The following is a 19,985-nucleotide window of genomic DNA, read 5'->3' as shown; positions in this document are numbered from 1 at the left end:
AATCACTGTATTAATAAAGGGTATGAGAAGGGGCGCGCGCAAAGAGACAAATCCTAAGCGCTGTATAAGAAACAACGCGCAAAACTTTATCAATGCCCAACTCCGATGCCAAAGCCACATGGTCAAAAAGCGATAGCTATCTCTCAAAAGCTTTCTCAATTATTGTTTCGGTCACTTCCTTATTCATTATCCCTTCAGTAAATGGGGCGACGTAATTCCTCATACGTGTACTATCGTTTTGATGAGACGGGCACGAATTAAGATAAAATGTCATCCCCCGCAAATAGTAGGGGCAAACTGTGCAGGTGACAGGTCAAACAAGATTGTCCGATATTTCCAAGTCAAAAGAAAGGCTTGAATGCAACAGCTGTGACTCCGCCCGAATTGGGCAGGGCGTCTGAACTCGACTGGGGGAGCAGCGACGAATGCGGAGCAACACTTACCCATGCACGAATAACTCCACACTAACTTCTCCTCTTGAAAGCAGGATTAGAGTTTTTTCAAGTCACTTCTTCGAACGTTGCTGTCTCCCTGTTCTATACCCATCGTTAGAAAGGGTATAGCGTCTTGGCTGTCGCTGTGTGGAGCGGTAGACTCCACGGACGAACTGCCGATGGAGCGGAGACAACTTCAGATTTTCGCCCTTCTGGCCGGGCTTGCGGGCTCAGGTGAGCGACTAGGAGGACAGTTTTATCTGACTCCATGTTTGTTTTCAAACACACCTTTTGAAGGTATGTGCGTTTAAATAAATGAGAGTGGGAAGAATACATTAAAGTAAAGCAAAGTATAAAGTAGTACAAAGTAATACAGTACAATTATGGTATTATATGTATTTACCAATCCTTTGGAATGACGTCTCCTCTGAAAATGTAGAAACTGACATAATCACTGACATTATTATATCATTATTTATTTGTTGCTATTCATTTAGAGCCTCGGAAGGGCACAGTTAGTGAACTTGTAAAAGCACGCTCTCGTACGGCTAGAACACGACCTGCGCTTCCAAAGGTAACCCATGAAGGGTCAGTGAGGAGCAGTACGCGGCGATCACAGTGTGTTCCGCAGCGTTGGTCTCACTGGCTTGCCATGTGACTACATCTCTGTTAAAATGTGACCATGTCTATTAACCCAGGTTCAACCTCTGCTGCTCCAAAATAGCACCTAAAATCCTAGACTGTTCTAACACTGTATAATATAATCTTTTTTTTTCTGAAAAATATTAATCGGAAACTGAAGTTACCCACAGGTAATACATGTTTCATTATTCAGTTAATCAATCTGAAGCTATTTTAAAGCTGGAAATACGTTTATAATGATATAGTTGCATTTTAATAAATATCTTAGTTCAAGGAGGTTACGTGAATGAGCTGTAACTATCGCAGTTGTGGACGGCATTTAAAGGAAACCCACAGTCAGTCTTGGTACCTTAGACCTAGTTTAAGAAACACGCTTCTGTTTAGAAAAAACTGACGCAATGAAAGAGGAAAAAAGCATTTTGCAGCTCGTGGCTGTCCTTAAATTAGGTTTCTCCTTTTCAGCGTATTTCAGTTTTGAGTTAAAGTGGCGTGGTGCTGAACATCTGTTTCCGGTTACTTAACTGTTCTACAACAGTGGGATTACTCAGTGTTTGGTGTATATTCCTGTATCTAACAGTGCAACCACGTCCTACGCATTACGCAATAATGAGGGCAGGATGATAACACTGAAAGAAGTACAGTACTGTCTACAGTACTATCTCCATACCAAACAATTGATGTGAATGCAGTAGACTGTCACGGGCTGGCAGGTGCTTGAATGCTCAGATCCAGTATTAATTAGGTGTATTAAAACAAATATAGAAATGCACCCCAATAGTTACATTTTTAATATTTGCAAGTATGTATTTACAGTAATACTTTTTTTCCATTTACTTTGCCTACCCAGACTTCCTGGTGACTTTGATGTACAAATGCAAAACAGGCTTCATGTCAGATAAATTTGTGTGTAGCGCTGGATATTTTTACATTTTATGTATTACATAATTTATTATTTACCTGTGTGTAAGTGTTTTTAATATCACGTTTTTTATTGCTTTCAAAAAATACTTGAACCACCCCTATCAAAGTGGTATGACATGTAGGTTGTTACTTAAGGCAATGGAACAAATAAAACATGTTCCCATGTATTACAAGATCGTTCAAAGCCTGTTTGGTATGATATTCCCCAGAAGATTTTGTTACAGTAAACAGATTTGAAAAAGATATTTTCCATTGTATGCTGAGTGGTAGTCAGTCATGGAGAAGCAGAACAAACAAAAAATCAAGCAAAAACCCCGCTATCACTTACGCACCTTTAAAATGGAAGGTAAGTTGTCTTTCAAGGCAGTGCCCCTTAACCAGCGGGTATCTTAGAACAGATCAAACTGGCCAAACAAGACATATTCACCCTCTTCTCCTGGGCAATACAGAGCGTGCTTTTTATCTGTTTGGAATTCAATGAGAATTTGCCAAGGGAATGCATTCTCCTAACCAAAGATGGTATGTACCATTTTGCAAAAGGCCGTTATTGTCAATATTTACTACGCAACATTGTGATCAAAAGTGGATTAATTATTTTACCTGTTTCATAACTTACTGAAACAATTTAGGCCTATTTGAAATATTTTAAGGCTTAAAATATTAACTTCCAGTTGGATTTATTGACTGACTCAATAACTTCTAACATTTTTGTTATATTAGCAAGCAAATTTTGTCAAATGCAGCACATTCAATAGCAAGGGGCAGTATATGTCAGAACACACTTCGTTCTGTAATTTCAGTTCCCTGCGCGCTGGAACATATAGATCCAAGTCTGCTGTGCTCATACAGAATAACATATCTTACTAAAATTATGCTATGATATTGTGGAGCATTAGAAATGATACTGTATATAATGTGTTGCCTGTAAGGACACCCAACAAATGCACTATTTCTGAAACTCAAAAACAAGCCGTGTCAATGTCAAAAACATTGATTGTGGTAATATGATGGAGTCTCAAGAACACCTATTTAAAAAATCTTTCTTGAATAACAATATTTTTATTGATAAATTCTTTTTATATGTGCTGAATATATGCATGAATTTCCCCAACAAAACTGAAAGGCCACTAACGCAAGTGGGTGACTAATGTGATGTGCACAAAGAGCTTCAATATGATAGCAAGCCTGTTTGTGTTTGGGGCACTGGGTGCATTGGCAGTGAAGCCATCGTTCTCTAATTGCGCTGGGGTTACAATACGGCACTGTATTTTCTAGTTGTAACATTATACAGTGTGCTTTCAACAGGAATATTGTTTTTGCCTGGGACAGCCCAGCAACTCAGGGAAAGTGCGCTGAATGGATTCTCCATTCAGTCCTTGGTCCTGATTTATTTATTTATTTTTAATCGGCGTGTTGAATATCCGCTGTGTAGTATCGCTAGGCACCAGCAATTCCTGATGGCCTTCTCAGAATTGTTCTGACTCTTTCCCCTGATACCCTGTGCATACAGTGTTATCATAAAGACAGTATAAGCATTGATATGTTGTCTTGCAGAATTTGTGTGAACGATCTAGTTCACATTTGAAGTTCTCCTAGAGAATATTTAGAGAAGTGCCAAAAATACTCCTTAAGTTGAGTCAAAACACTCTGTGCAGTCACTCTAGCTCTCTGCATTTATTTTGCATTTAGCCACTTGGCACACACTCTTGTCCAGAGAGACTTACAAAGTGAAAGCAGATATAGTATATGCGGGAAGCCCACATGAACAACAGCATATGCAGAAAATGTCAGTTTACACATGTACATGTGCCAGTACATCACACGAATAAGCAGTCATATTGATGATAGACTGTATGTGCTACAATAATCAGAATTAATGAATAATCAGTGTATTATTATTATTATTAAGTCTAAAGTAATTGCTCAATATAAGTGTCATAACAGTGGGATAGGAGAGCCAAGAGGAACTGTGAAGAGGTGGGTCTTCAGTCTTCAGGTTGAAGATGGCTAGTGACTCTGCTGTCCTGACTGCTACTGGTAGCTCAGTTCCACCACAGCAGGGACAAACCAGACAAGGAGCTCGGCTGGAAACTCAGGGGCGTAGCTGACCGCTTGCAGTGTCACTGATGGGCACATCAGGAACAGCATTAATAAGAAAGGACTCACAGAATTGCTTCATCATGCAAAGGTGATAAGATGGTTGTACATGTATGGCAGAGGGTGTGGTGTGGCGTCTACAATTTGACTCTACCCTCTGATGTCGTAAGTTTAGGATAGATAAGGCGGTTTAGCATGTGCCTACAACTGTTTCTACAACAGCTGTTATGATGCAGTCACTTGCTTTAATGAGATTTATGAAGTAGAAACATCCTTGCTTGCTGAGCGTTTGAACCGAGTGTTGTGCACTTGCCAGAAACCATATCTTCAAGCTCAAGTGGTACTGTTTTTCCCAGAATCAAACACACCCTCCTCCCATCACAGATAGGATACAACCAGGGATGGCTGGTGAGCTGCAGTTTTTTGCAGTTTAGAGGCAGAGATTTGACAAAATTTGTCATTAATCTACGACCTGTTTTTGGTTGTTTTGCAGGGGCATGAGCGTTAGGTATGAATCACCCATTAGCAGCCAAGTAATTTTTTTTTATACTTGCTTGAACTTAATGTGGAATCTCTGTCTTTAATCATTTTGTATGAAATGACTGTAGTTTTAATGAAAAATAGAATTGGTTCAAGAAACAATCCCCAATTACTTTGACAAGAACCCAATGTATTTGACACAAAATAATTTAAAGCGATACTGATGGTGTTTTATTATTAGTGTCCCCAAATTAGACATAGTTTAGTAAAGCCGAATCAGCTGCCAGTGAGAGGTGCTTACTAAAATTACCAGGCTTGTGAGTTGTACGTCTTGAAAAGGAAACTCAGGACCATTAACAGCTGAGGAGTATACTTTCCATCTCCCCAGTTCCAGGTCATGCCACCATACTGTCACTCTGCGGAATACTCTGCATGTAGACAGTGCCGCCTGTGTGGGTATGGTAGTATAATTAGCTTTGCTCATCTAGTCAGGTTTCACATTTTAATTTGTGGTAGGGCTTGAATAGTGTTATGCTCACGCCCACTGGTCTGGGAGTGCTGTTAGCCTGGTCTGACGCTGTTGCTTATTTAACTTGAATGGACACACTTCTGTTCTTTTGTGCTGGAAGTTGGATAAGACTGTCTGATAAATGAATGTAATGTAATGTAGTGTAGATTGGGTCCACACCGGCACTATTGCTTTCATTGTATTTACAGGCTGAAGCCTTTAATGTTGGGAAGGAAAAACTCTGTGTAAAACTTTGTTCAGAGAGGGATCCAACGGCTACATAGCTCTACATGCCTCAGCACGCACAGACACACACGTGGTTATCACAGTGTGACACAGGGAGACCAGAAAAACAGGAATGGTGGGCTCACTGCGTGAAATGGTTTCCATTTCAATGTTTCCATAACCTAAAGCATACATTGGCTTAGTGCTTGTAGTATTGAAACATATTCATTTGGGAGGTCCAGTATGTCATCTGCCAAGAGCTGGTAGGACATACACCATGCCTACAGCATACACTTAAAAGTGGAGAGGAAACATTGGATAACATGCTTTCAGAATAATGTCTCTGCAACATGTGAGATAGGTTGGGCAAATCCGGTCTCTATATGACGGCCTCCGTGCTTTGAATAGCAGTGCTATTGTTTCCTTAAGCAGTGACACATGGAGGTTATATGATTTGTATGATTTGTAATATATGATTTATAACGTGGCATGTTTGTACAATGAAAGAGTTCCTGTTCATTTATAATATCAGAGCTGCATGGTTTGCATTCAGATAAATAAATGTGCAATTTCCAGTGCAAGAAGGGTAACAAGCCAGTAATATCAGATTGTGCAATGATGTGCCACAATAAATCACCAGGTCAAAAGTATGCTGTGGAGATGGCATTTATGGGAGAGAAGCATGATTAAAAAGGTCTTGTAGATGAAACAAGTGCTTGTCATTTTTGGAAAAGACAGCAAACATATTCATATGAATTCTTTATTAATAACCTTGTTTACCTGTTGTGAATATACACACAAAAGGTAAAAGACATAACTTACGGGGAAAGACGAGGTTAAAGACTTGGGCTATGATAGTACAGTCTGCTGGAAGTCATTATCAACCTTCTTGTTTGAATAAATATACTATAGTACCTGTAGTCTGTGGCAATTGTAGGTTATGTTTACACTTTGCATTGAATTCATGTGAATCATTAACAACAATAAAACGTCAATAACACATTTTAGATACTTGAACACCTGCCTGTTGACGTTGTCGCCATGTTTGTCCCCAAAGCACCTTTTCCAGACATGTCTGAACAAGCAAGCCAAAACAACATTTCGAGGAAAACTCTTACAAGCGGTTGAAGGGGGAATGAAACCTGTCACTTGATCCTCATTTACTTCCATAGCTGGCACTCCCCCTCCAGGACAGCCTCTGTAGATCTCACTTAAATCCTGATCCATTCATAGAGCTGGCTATGAACAAGCAAGTCAGCCTCACTGTCTTGCTCAAGGGTACAAGTGCCCCAGCTTGAAATGGAACCTGTGACATTTGGGTTGCAAGCCCAGTTTTTTTTTAACCCTCGTACTACACTGCCAACAGTCCACCATCCTTCTAGATTTGAATTAGGGGGTCTGGATAGTTCCCCCTTGAGAGCCCAGGTTGTTGTCTCCATGGTGATTTTTCTTCTCGAGATCACTTTTCCTTTTTGGTGGACAGTTGCCAATCTACCTAGAATAAAAATGCAGTTGGTCAGCCTAAAAGACTAGCATAGTTAACATAGGCCCTTGACCTGCCTTAGTGCCAATGGTGGCAGGATAGCTCAGGGTGTCACACCCACCTGTCCACACAACCGATCTGTCAGATGGCTTTGGCTGGTAGTGCAGGGTTTTATCAGTTTTCACCATGGTTACAGCAGGAATTTGAGTGCTTATCAGTTCAACAAAAATTGGGGAGTGGTTTGATGAAGACTGCATTACGACTCTTGTGGTAAGTAAGTAATATGCAAGATACTGAGTGGGTCTTAAATAAGTGTGTTGGAATGTGTGTGTATGTGTGTGTGTGTGTGCATGCGTGCATGCCTGTTTGTGTGTGTGTTTTGGCTGGGGGCTTTTAACAGTTTATCGTAACGTTTTCCACTTGTCCTTAGCTTGAACACCCCTGTTGTTGGATGTCAGGTCAGCAGCTACTGGTCATTGTGTGAACTCTGCTCTTGTTCATTGAGAGAGGCCTTTTGAAACCTTTACCTGTGTGTGGGAACGCAGCCCCCCGACAGAGAGAACAGGCTCTTTGTGATGCTTTAAAGGCCCAGTGAAAGCTGCAGCCCTTTGTTAGCTCCACTCACAGGAGGGGCTTTGCTTGGCACAAGGTGCTCCATTGGAACTTGAGAGTACATACAGTTTGCTTCTGTAAGGGTAAATTAAGGGTGTTCCTTTTATTCACCGTTGAAATATGACTCAGCATTTTACATTGAAAGCTCTCTGTCTTTATTGTTGAGCCTAAGACAAGTTCTGGTGACAGCTCTAACTTAAAAAAAAATCAATAGCTGTGTACAGTGGTCATTTGTTTGATTTGAAGATGTGTAATGGTAGATACTAAAGTTGTGTGTTGAGGTTGTGCGCTAGTGTATCATGTGTTGTATATGGCAGCTCTGGCAGTTCTCAGGCAGTACTAGTAGTAGTACTCAAATGGTCAGAGGTGCTTGGCTGGTAGACAAGGCTGTGGGGGCCCCAAAGCCCCCTCCATACTTCAAATCTTCATAGCTGCAGATGTGGATATGTGCATAGACCGGTTGTTCTTCCATACTATTTTTTTTTGCGCCTGTGCACATTCCACACATGTGGCCTAGAGATCAAAATTACCTCCCTTCAAGTTTGTTCCTTGTTGTTTTGTAGCTCCCTGTGCAGCTGCAGTCACCACCTACGCATACGGGCTTGTCAATTTTTGAAGGTGGACATCCTCATTCAGATGCAAATTTGTCAAAATGTCTTGACAGATGTCCAAACTATGAATTAACCTTCACTCTTAAACCGGGACAGGAAGGTGTGCAAAGAGCAGGGTTCTCTCTGCTTTTCTTCATGCCTTTTTGCTGGAAGCCCCACTTGCACATTTCCAGTCAAAGGATTCCAGCAACCATTAAAAGAGACAAACAGCCCCATATACAGGCAGCCAGATAAATAAGGTATTCATGTCAGGCCCTGCAGCTTTTCCTCTGTCCCTCTTTCACACTTCCCAGACTTTTACTGCTCAGTAACCAATGGCCATCAGCTCATACCGTCCCTTTCTGTCCCACACTGATTGTATTTTCCTGCCTTACTTAGAAATGAAGACTGTGTTTCTTTAAATGTGGTGTGATACTGCTGACTGTTTATTTGCTATTTTATGTTTTCATAGGTCATAGGTTTCATAGGTCATCTAGTCAAAGTGCAGATGTAAAATAAATTGCATTGATCAGAGATTATTAACCTGCAAGCCAACAAAACACCTGCAAGTTGTGGTAATTGTCTATGTATTGATGTATGTTGTAGTCATTTAGACACAAATGGAGTTTACTTAAAGTCATGTGAACACGCTGTCAATCATATCATTTTTTCTGGCCAATGCATTTTTGCAGCCCATGCGCTGTACTTTTGATGCACCTGTAGGAACGTGTAGGGGTTGTGGAAGTGCCACTAAAATATAGCTCTCACACACTAGCTGGTAAGCGAAATGTTCTGATGTAGACATCCTGTTTATTAGTTCAGATGCTCAACTCGGTGAGCTGCACACTGAAAGTTCTGTCACTCTTATTGTTGCAAATGGGGTGTTACATAGTGGTTAAGGAGCAGGTCTTGTACCTGAGAGGTTGCTGGTTCAAATCCCTGCAAGGGCCCTTTGGCAAGGTACTTAACCCACAATTGCTTCAGTAAACATCCAGCTGGATAAATGGATAACATTGTAAAAACAATTACTGTAACTGATGTAAGTCGCTCTGGATAAGAACGTCTGCTAAATGTCTGTGTGACGGAGTGCCGTCACTACGGTTGAGTATGCGCTCTGACTGCCATACCAACGAGCCTGGCTCTTTGGCGTCGCGGTCAAAGTCGCATGGTTGGTACCCCATAGACCCGGATTCAAGGCCGGGTGGGGTGACTGCTCTCGCCCTTCGCTACAGTCTGTAATGTAATGTAATGAAAATGCAAGTGTTCTGATGGGGGGGGGGGATTCAGTAGTGATGCTCTAACTGAGACTGTAATGTTACTGCACTCTCAAGGTGCAGTATACAAACAATGTTGAAGCCTGCTCTTGCTGCCTGGCCCCTCACAGTAGCCTGTAATGGATGTATGTAGCTCCCATTTGACCTGCCTGATGTGTTTTGCGAAAGTGCTGATTCTTATTTCCTCTGAATGAGTATGTGATAGTTGACAACTACTAGTTGACAGAGGAGATGACAGCTCAAAAGGAGAAAGGGACTGTGATGTTTTTAAAGTTTTTCAACAGGATTTTCGGTTCCTGATAGGTTGTTGTCACCACGGTCCTCTTGGCCACTTATTGTGGTCAGACCACAATGAGCCAGCCTTAGTGAGCAGGACCCGTCCTGTGCTCTTCCCTACTGCTTCTGCCCCAGTTATGAACTGTTTTTAGATTTACGGTGTCTGTTTTTTTTTTCCCCACAAATACCCAAGAATAAAATTTGATTTGACACAGATGGCTGTTCTAATTGGCTAAAGTTTCCAGTGTTTGTTTGGTTGGGTGGGACTGGGTTGTGAATCACTTGTGTGCAGTTTCACAGCTGGGGTGGTGCTGCCACTCTTAATGTTTCCCCACACCAGTGCCCTCCTGAACCATTTTTCAGTCCGAACTCCTTATTGCAATGTACAAATGTCGCGCATGCCCATTCCAGCGCATGTGACTTTAACGCTGATACCCCATAGATTTGAATGAGGTGAAAAGCCAGACTGTGTGCTGATTAAATGGCGTTTGGCTGTGCTCTCATTGGAGTGTTTGAAAGAGCTTATTTTGTACAAGTTGCTCTCACAGCATATTTTAAGAAAACAGAGTTGGATGATTAAAGAAGGAAGCAAAGTTAGCCATTTCTACAGTGTGTCTGAGGTACCCCAGTGGGGACGGCAGGGCTCTACAGCACACACTGAAGAGCCAGCATAGTGAAGTAATGCAGCTGGAGTAACTCAGGCAATGATTAACCACAGCGCAGAGAGAGGTTTGCTTTTCGAGGCGAAGAGGAGGAAGCCCTCATGCTCCTGGCATGCACAACGTGCTCCATGACTCATTGCCTCTGCACCCCTCCCCTTGTTTGACCCTTGTCCAGATTTGAATCTGGAAACTCGAACGCACGTTCCCTGGAGCGGATTATCTGCCAGAACTCTGTTCTGTCCCTTTAAAGAGAGGGGAGCCAGCGCCCCGCTTCCCTGCCCATTGTCAAGGCCAGTGTCGTGTTTACTGTGTAGCGTAGTGCGTGTTTAGACGTTCATAATGTAAACGGTGTGGAGGTGGACAGGAGCTGCCTGGTGGAAAGCGGCAGCTAAATGAAAACAGCTAACAGATATGTTACAGACCCAGTGAGACTATAACTACACTATAGTCTCTGAATTCCAGCTCTAGTTTGTTTTGGTTCGGGCCATCCTGAGCTAACCACATTTTCTGCTCTGAATTTCCATGGGTTCTGTGCCAGTCTGACTTCTTCAGGGATGGAAGCTAGACTGACTCATCCACTTGCTGGTTGTGAAGAACAGTAGTAATTTTTTTTTTTCTGGGTGTGTTAAGGCTGTTGGCAAGATATTACACTCTTGGCTGTCTAGCTGTTATGTCCTTGTCCTTATTATGTCCTTGACTATGAAGGGCAATTGGGTATTGTCACTTTTTTTTGTGTGTGTGTGTGTGTGTGTGTGTGTGTGTGTGTGTGTGAGAGAGAGAGAGAGAGAGAGAGAGAGAGAGAGAGAGAGAGAGAGAGAGAGAGAGAGAGAGAGAGAGAGAGAGAGAGAGAGAGAGAGAGAGAGAGAGAGAGAGAGAGAGAGATGATTCTCATGAACAGCTGCGATTTTACCCATGAGTGACCTTGGCTTACTTTTTACACTTACAGGGTCTTGCACATGCTCAGTGTATACTTGTGAGACAAGCCAATGAATGTGCTCTCAGAAGTCTGTGATTTTATGAACACTTATAAAAGTCGTGATTTTATTTGAAAAAGAATAGAAAGAAACCAAATGCTACTCAGATGCTATTATATGAGAGTGAAAGAAACTCTGGAATAGTTTGTCTGTGCCTAGGTACATCTTAAAGGTCTAAAAACACAGTTGCGACGCCTGAGGCCTTCAGTGGGGCCTACAATAATTGTAATAATCCTAGTATAATCATATGTGTAATCATATAATAATAATAATAGTAAAAATAATAGTATGTGTACTCATATCCTTTCTTTATATCAGAGCAAATTAAGCATCAGTTGGAAAGTTTCAAAGGGAAGTTGTGCTACACTTTCAATTACATTTAAAGCAAAACCCCATGATGAATCCATTGAGTGTCCTAACAGGAAGTAAATTTAGTCACATTTACATTTATTCGTTTGGCAAACATTTACTTTTATGTAGTTGGCAGACACTTTTATCCAAAGCGCCTTACAAGTGAGGCAGAGTACAACACAAGCAAAAAACTGTGAATGTGGACTCACCAGGGGAAACCAGAACACTTCCAGTGTATTTCATGTGCTGGGCAGAGAGGAATGTGTCAAAATGGGTTCACTGTCTGCGCACTGTCCGTCGATGATTTATTGTAAGCAATGGAACATTTGTTCGTTAGTCAAACAGCTTTGTAAAAACTGTTACTTTAAGACTCTCTTCTGTGGAAATGAGTCATGGGTGAATGCGGATGCAGACTGTGTTACGGGAGTGCAGTCTTCTCTTGTACAATGGCTGAGTGGCCTGGGAAGTTGTGTTCCAAGTAGATGTGAAATGAAAGCAATCAATCAATGGGATTACATTCTTAACATCCAAACAATACTGTTAGAAACTGTGCTATAAATGTGGATGGTAATTCTTATTTGACTGGTGTCATTAGTCAGCGTACCAATAGAACACCCACCTCCCTTACACAGAATAATCACTTCATAATAATCAGAATCAGAATATGACTTCATGTTAAACATCTCATTCACATTAAACACTTTATATGGTAGTATCATATTAATAAATCTATCATATGCATGAATAGGTATTTATAGGTATTACTGTGCATCAGTATGTGTTGATATGTATTTATTGGATGGCTTGTTAGGAGATATGAATCAGTATGTATTTGCATCAGCATGTATCAGTATGTATTAGTATGCAGTAATTAGAATGCTCATAAGCTGGTATGTATTAATATGTATTAAAACGTATTAATTTGAATGCCTGTAACGGGGTATGCATTGATATTAATATGTGTAAATATGTTTGTAGTCTGATGAACAAGGGAAGATGAGTGTACGTGACCCATCACTGCGTGTGTGTGTGTGTGTGTGTGTGTGTGTATATGTGTGTGTGTCCTCCAGGTATTCTGCGAGTCAGTGGGATAACTATAACCACACCTGGGGAGGTGGAAGCGGTTAATGGGACCGACGTCAAGCTAAAATGCTCTTTCACTTCCTCGGCAACCATTGTCCCGTCCACAGTGACCGTGTCCTGGAACTTCCGGCAGCTGGGCAAGGGGGGTGAGGAGACGGTGAGTGACCAGAGGGGAGGGGGGGGTATGTGTGATGCTGGAGATGGTGTGCATTCATATATAAAGGTATGAATTAACATGAAAGACAACTATTATTATGTATTCATTTAAGGGCTTGCATGGCACTGTGTGTCAATACGCATTAATATATCAACACGTATACTAATACATAGTATTAACATATGTGTTAATAGTGCATCTATTTGTATTATGATGTATTGATTTATGATTATGTATCACTGTGACTGTATTTGACAGATTTTAAGATTTTAAAACAAAACTACAGGGCATCCATGGTATGTCTTTTTCAAAAAATGCTGGATATTTACACTCCACTTACTCTTCATGCGAGTTTGTGTGACAACAGTGCATATAATGATCAGAGATTAAACATTAATCACTTTGAGGGTGAACAGAGAGATTGATAATGGAAGTAATTTTGATTGACTGCCTTTGCTGCCCTTCAATAAGCAGAAGAACCTTTGATAGATAGATCCCCCATTCAATACTTGTTTGAGTTATTATGATGGGAGTGTTCTTACACTGTCTTCGGGCACTATGCCTAGTTCTGTGATTTCAAAGCTTTTCATGTTGAACTCATTTCCTGCTTTCAACCCCCCTCCTCAGGTGTTTTATTTCCAAAACCAGGCGTACCCACCCCCTTCGGGGCGTTTTAAGGGTCAGGTGGTGTGGGCGGGGGATATCCAGCGAGGGGACGCCTCCATCATGCTGCGGGATGTGCAATTCTCGTTCAATGGTACCTACACCTGTCAAGTTAAGAACCCACCCGACGTGCATGGTGTTGCTGGAGAGCTGGTCCTCAAGGTTGTCCAGTCAGGTTAGTTTGATGGCTACAAAGTAATCAGTGAAAAACAAAGATGAATGACAAAAAAATTAAACTACATTACAATTCTTACATGGCGTCCATTTCTACAGCTGTACATGTAGGGTGGCAGTTTGGGTTAAGTACCAACAACAGCAAGGCTCCACCTGGGAACTGAACCACCAACCTTTGGGTTACAAACCCTGCTCCTTGCTACTACATTAACCATAATGCTGTAGTACTTTTTGGTATGAACATAAAGTGAGGCGCTGAGGATGGTTATTATCTGTTGAGGCGGTTTTTCCTCATTGCTCTCTGTTCTGGAACTATGTGCAATCTGTGGCCAGTTGAGCACTTTAGGAGGGTGATTTATGAGTCTCAGAAACAGCCTTTAGAGGTGAGCTTCCTACTTATATAGGTCTCTGGGGTCTGGCCAGATTTGTAACTTCAATGTCGATTCCTTCCTTGCAGCCTCCATCTCAGAGATCGTTCTTCTGGCAGCAGCTGTAGGGAGCGCCATTGGACTGGTGCTCATCATCATCGTCATCGTTGTGTTGGTGAAGTTCTGCCGCCAGTGGAAAGGAGAAGGGGACACAGAGCTGTCCCAATGGGAGGGGAAGGACTCCACTATGTGGTGAGGGACTGAGCTCGAGAGGGTGTGAGGGGAGCAGGTGATGGGGTATGCAGTGTGGGACCCCCTTGCGCTGCTGTCAGCCCCTGCGTTATGCACTCTTCCCTCTTCCTGGGAACAATCAGGTGTGGGGGTGTAGTTTGGAACTCTGGGACTTGTAGTTCTCCTCTGTGACATCACCTTTCTCTATATATGGTTGTACTGTATGCACTCCTTACAGCCCAGTTGTGAGGCACTGCTGCAGGAAAGTTTGCTGGACATAATGGTGGACTGCTGTGTTCAAAGGGGGAGACCATGGCTACATAAGGCTCAATATAAATGACCACACTGCCAGAAATGCACAGATTCTACCATGTGCTAATTAATTTTTAGCTTTCTTTCTTTCCTAAAATGCTTGTTGCACTTGAATCATATGATGGCACTTACCTTTATGTTGTATGATTTGAAAGTGTTTAAAGAAAGAACTGGGATCAAAACAACTTGCAGCCTTTCAATAGCAAAGCATGGAAAAAGGAGAGAAAGGAAGGATACACACATTTGACTTCGTGTCTGAGCACACTGCTGGTCAAAGGGCTGTCTCACCATGTCTGCTTTCATTTCATGTTTTTGCTTTATTGACCTGACTTAGCATTCATAGACAAACACCAACTATGTGTTGCTAGTTCCAACTCTTCAGGAATAAGTTTGTAATCAGTCTCAAACCTGAATGGCTATGGTTAATATTCATAAAGCAGCTTGCTTGCTACTGGCATAGAAGGAGACCCCTTCTTTTATCTTTTTATGTTCTAAACTGTACTTTAAATTGGTTAATGTTAATGTTCAACTATGGTCATATGATATGTAGAAATACCTTTAAATAGCAGCTAGCTTCCTGCTTTAAATCTAGCATTGACACAGCAAGTCTGCTGAAATTTTGCATGTTGGACAGTTTTATGACTATGGCCAAAACTTCAAGGATGATTGGGTGCATATCCTCTTTTGCCAGCAGAGGGCTCTCTCTATAAGAAATGTGTTGGAATCTGGGTACTTTCTCATTCCGGGGTGTTTTTCTTGGTTTTCTGAGATCTCACACTCCACCTTGCCTCCAATGGAGAAACTACATGAAAACAAGACATCTGTGTGCCATGCAGGGCTTTCCTTCCTGTGGGAAACAAAAGAGAAATCTGTATGTTCATTTGATTTGGAAAAAGGAGACCAAGAAAACGTGCTAGCAGGTCCAATTCCAAAGCTGGACTGGAAGTAAACAAATGAAATGAAAAGAAATCAAATCAAACTAACTTCATTATACAAGGTCTGCAGCTTCTCTGTTGTATTAATTTGCTGGGCTTATGAGGTTCTCCTTCAGAGACATGGTTCCAAGCTTCTCAGAGGAGGTGAGGCAGGTTGTGCTGGGCTTTTTAGGTGTGGTGGACTCTGGACCTTTCCTTTCTCCTCTCTCTGTCTCTGTCCATAGTTTTGGGAATTCCCTGTCCTTGATTCTGTTGAACATTTGTCCAGACCTCAGCCATATTTCTGCTGCTGTGCTTCTGCCTTCTGTGTGTGGCAGTATGTGGCTTTGCTGATGTATGTGTGTCTGTGTGTGCATGTATGTGTATGTGTGTGTGTGTGTGCGTGTGCGTGTGCATGTGTGTGCATGTATGTGTGTGTGTGTGCATGCGCACGTGCTTGTGTGTGTTGCAGCTACCCCGATGAAACCCTGCCTTTGACCTCTCGCTTGGGAGAGGTCAAGTTGGATGGCTCTGATGAGACAATCTTAAAGCCCTTCCCAAAGGACCCCAGTTCTGCTGAAGAGGAAGAGGAGGAGGAGAACGAGGATGAGAAGAAGAGCTTGAAGGTGATAGCAGATGTGGCAACTGACACAGTAGTGGCCACCAACACAGGTGTGGCCACTGACACAGGTGTGGCCAACAATACAGGTGTGGCCAATTATACTGGTGTGACAACTGACATAGGTGTGGCAACAGACACAGCAGTGGCAACAGAAACAGCAGTGGCAACCAACACAGGTGTGGCAACCAAAACAGCAGTGGCCACCGACAAAAGTGAGGAAACTGACACAGGTGTGGCAACCGAAACAGCAGTGGCCACCGACAAAGGTGAGGAAACTGACACAGGTGTGGCAACCGAAACAGCAGTGGTCACTGACAAAGGTGAGGAAACTGACACAGGTGTGGCAACCGAAACAGCAGTGGCCACTGACAAAGGTGAGGAAACTGACACAGGTGTGGCAACCGACACAGATGTGACAACTGACACAGGTGTGGCAACCGAAACAGCAGTGGCCACTGACACTAGAGTGGCACCTGACTCAGATGTGGCAACAGACACAGGTGTGGCAACCGACACAGCAGTGGAAACTAACAGTGGTGTGGCCAACGACACAGGTGTGACAACTGACACAGATGTGACAACTGACACAGGTGTGGCAACCGAAACAGCAGTAGCCACAGACACCGGAGTGGCACCTGACTCAGATGTGGCAACAGACACAAGTGTGGCAACCGATACTCTAGTGGCAACCAACACAGGTTCGGCCACTGACACAGGTGTGGCTAACAACACAGATGTCATGCCAGAGACAGCAATAGAACATCCTCCAGTCAGCTTAGAGGAAAAACTTGAGAAGGTCAGCATTCCTACGGAGAAAGGAGATGAACACTAGTTATAACTGTTATGAGAGGAGTTTCAGTATATTGGCAAGTTTCAGACAGAGCAGACAGCAAATATGACAGACACTGGCACATGCAAAGAGGCCCTTCAGCAAATGGAACAAAGCATGCAGACTTTGTTTTCCTTCAAGGCTTGTGTTTTCCTGCTGTTCTGTTCTTGCCTAGACTTACTGCCACCCTCACTGTCATTGGTTCATCTGAAATGAAGCCCTGAACACTGCCTCCCTGCTGTGGTGGGTGGTAATTGCAGCAAAGTCTTCAATTTCTCCTGTTGAAGAGAAGATCCTGGCTACTCGGGGTAATGCCTCCACAGTGCCCCTAGAGCTGAAGTGCTGCCATTATGCCCTTTACAGCCCCTTTGCCCTTGTAAAAACTGGGTGTGATTCAATTATCTTTTCAAAAATCAGTAATCTTTTCAGTTTCTCTGTATGCCCGAGCCTTTTGTTTACAGGCCCTTTTCACTACTTTCAGAAGAATTGTTATAGTTTTTTACTTTAGGTTTTAAAATATGTTATTGCTGAACCACAACCTTACCTTCATGATGAATCCTCAATATTGTCTGTCATAATCTGAAATAGCACCTTGGGGTGGTTCTAGATAAATGCCTATATGACACAAAAATGTTTTTGTAAGACTTCTAAGAATCTAGTACTGACTTAGTCAAATTGGCTTACCTCCATGGTGAATTAACGGCTCTGGGGTATTCCTGTAAATTTGTCTGCCATTTTAGAGCTAGAGGACATGTCATGCCTCACTCTATCAGACCCTTGCACTGCCAACACAAAATCGCACCCACCTTCACTGTACAGAGTTTTGTGAAGCTTGAAAGGGTGAAAAGTGCTATATAAATGCAGTGCATTTTTATTTGTTTTTATTAAGACTTATAAGCAGGCAGAGCTGAGAGGACCCATGATGCTTGCTGTGGACATAGGGGTGTGCTGTGAAGGCCCCCTGAGATTATTGCTATGCAGAGAGGCCTAATCAGCCCTCCTCCCTCACCTGGCTGAGGGAGCAAAGGTCTGGGTGTACTGTCAGATACATGGCTCAGACTTGATGAATATGAACACCGGTGTGATTTCACAGACACAGGTGGGCATTCGTCACACCTTCATATCCCTGGGTGCTGTTGAGTGACTGACAGTTGCCCAGTTTTAGTGAGGGTTTTTGAATCTGAGGGAAGGTGCAGAATCAAGATCTGAAAACCCACAAATAAATAAATTGATATTTTAAAATCATTTTTACAGTTGATTCAGACATCATCTTCTCGTTGTAAGATCTGAAATGCTATTTTTGTACTAGTTGTACTAGTTTTTACTTTGAAATGGTATAGAATTGTATCTTATCGTCTAGAACAGTGTTCTAAAGTGTTTACAAAGATTTTTATATAATAAACAATTGTGAAATTTTAGTATTTCATCTTGTTTTGTCATTTGTCACACAAGAGTGGAAACTTTGATGTGTAACATTAATAGTATACAACACATTATTTTGAATTTGACAATTTATACCTGAAAAAATCCGAACCGCACTTGCGCATAACAGCGTGTTAGATTTTGATCAAATATATTGTGCATAAATATTGGTTTATTTAGGATTGTAGCCTGTAAATTAAATTAATGCCCCACCTCTGAAAATGAGACAGAACGAGGAAGAAAGATTGCAAAGAAACACACGGGAACATAAAGCGTCTATTACAGCAGATGAGTGATGGCATGCTTTTGGTGGGAACGTCGGAGTAAATAAAGGCGCTTTATACCTGCAGCTCCACCCCTCGGTTTCACGGTGACTTTCCACAAAAAAACGGCTTTGCGACAGTTCACCCAATTTTCGACACTAAAGACGTTGTGGAACAAGTTTTACCTACCAAAACAAACCCTTCTTTCACACAGACATACCTTCGCTTTTGAAGTCGATGTTAAAAGATGTCACAATGTGGTGTCATCGTAATTTGCCTTATTACTCCACAGTAATTTGAACTGAGCCACTGCAGTCTCATGATATCAGTGCTGCGGTGCGTACAGGTGAAAATCTTTTTAAAAGTAAGTAATTGTAGAAGCGTTCCTCCCTGTCGTTCGTCCTCTGCAGAATACCAGCCGTATGGCCCAGTCATGGTGCAATTCAGAGTTCTTTTTTCTTTGACTAGTAATAATCTGTTTTGAACCTTTTGAGTGCTCGGCCACATTCTTTTACAAGCAAGACTTATGTAAACATCACAGGCTTGATTTTAGGTTTGTCATGACGATTTCTGCAAACACAACCGTGTTGACTGAGTGTAACTAGCAGGCACGTTACTTCGCTGTCATCTTGAGAGATGAGAAAGATAAACCGTACAGAGTTTATTTTTTTCATTCTGCACGTGAGCCTGTTTCTATCTCCCTTTCCCATGTGCAATGAATTTGGGCCACAGTCGTATGCAGGATTAAAAATGTTTGCCTAGTAGCCTACACACGATCCCAGTCCAACTTTACACAGATTGGCGAGGTATTTAAAGACTTTGCATATTATTTTCACTCCTTAACAGAATCCATGTCTTTCCTTAGGGAACACGTAGGGACTTGTAATATCAGAAATATGAAAGGAATTAACTAGAGAGGATGCCCCCTTGTGGCACATGCATTTGAGTTTTTCTTTGGGAGAGATGAGTAAAATGACACTGCCTGTGTTTAACGTAGCCAATAAAGAGCTGTTCTTTTTCGGAAGTGCGGGACTGAAAACAATGTTTCCATTCATGTGTGGAGACATCACATTATAGCTGTATCTGTCAGCTAGATGTTTTCATGCCTAAAGGGACTGTTTGGCTACGGATTCAATTGCTGACCATGCTTTCGAAAACTACAGTTGACAAAGAGAAGCTTGTTTATGACTCTTTGGCAACGGGGAATCAACCCCTATTTGATCCCACAAAACGATGCTATTAGCTGTTATCTCTCTTGTGTTGAAATCTGTGCGATTAGCACTCTCCCATCCTTTCTGAAGTGCTTGAAGAGAAGAGTAGGCTACCAGCGTCGGATCACGTATTCCTCGGGAGAACATCGGATTACGGATTCCCAGGACTACTTTCCTGAAATGTGCTTTAAAAAGCGGGAATGTGAC

At 42.1% G+C, this 19,985-nt stretch overlaps 1 protein-coding gene across 3 annotated transcripts; it reads left to right on the top strand.

The window, feature by feature from the left end:
• The first annotated feature begins 428 nt into the window (after positions 1-428).
• Positions 429-18,108, top strand: LOC118774963 (clumping factor A-like). Of its 3 annotated transcripts, none has more exons than XM_036524604.1 (6): positions 429-668; positions 12,600-12,769; positions 13,397-13,607; positions 14,064-14,226; positions 15,904-16,103; positions 16,158-18,108. In XM_036524604.1, the coding sequence occupies exons 1-6, from the start codon at positions 614-616 to the stop codon at positions 16,883-16,885; spliced, it is 1,527 nt and encodes a 508-aa protein (XP_036380497.1). In that variant the 5' UTR covers positions 429-613; the 3' UTR covers positions 16,886-18,108. The 3 variants fall into 3 exon arrangements, with proteins under 3 accessions (XP_036380497.1, XP_036380498.1, XP_036380495.1); XM_036524605.1 differs by having other exon boundaries at positions 15,904-16,265; positions 16,320-18,108; XM_036524602.1 differs by having other exon boundaries at positions 15,904-18,108.
• Positions 18,109-19,985: the final 1,877 nt, after the last annotated feature.

Source organism: Megalops cyprinoides, chromosome 3 (assembly GCF_013368585.1).
Source record: "Megalops cyprinoides isolate fMegCyp1 chromosome 3, fMegCyp1.pri, whole genome shotgun sequence".
Taxonomy (NCBI): domain Eukaryota; kingdom Metazoa; phylum Chordata; class Actinopteri; order Elopiformes; family Megalopidae; genus Megalops; species Megalops cyprinoides.
The sequence above is the reverse complement of the archived record's forward strand: the minus strand, read 5'-3'. Positions and strand labels throughout refer to the sequence as shown.

What these genes read in the sequence shown, in the direction of transcription:
- LOC118774963 (XM_036524602.1), top strand. Translation starts at nt 614, where the DNA reads ATGGAGCGGAGACAACTTCAGATTTTCGCCCTTCTGGCCGGGCTTGCG. An exon ending in GCAAGGGGGGTGAGGAGACG is followed by an intron (nt 12,770 to 13,396) that starts GTGAGTGACCAG and finishes CCCCCTCCTCAG; the next exon opens with GTGTTTTATTTCCAAAACCA. An exon ending in CCTCAAGGTTGTCCAGTCAG is followed by an intron (nt 13,608 to 14,063) that starts GTTAGTTTGATG and finishes CCTTCCTTGCAG; the next exon opens with CCTCCATCTCAGAGATCGTT.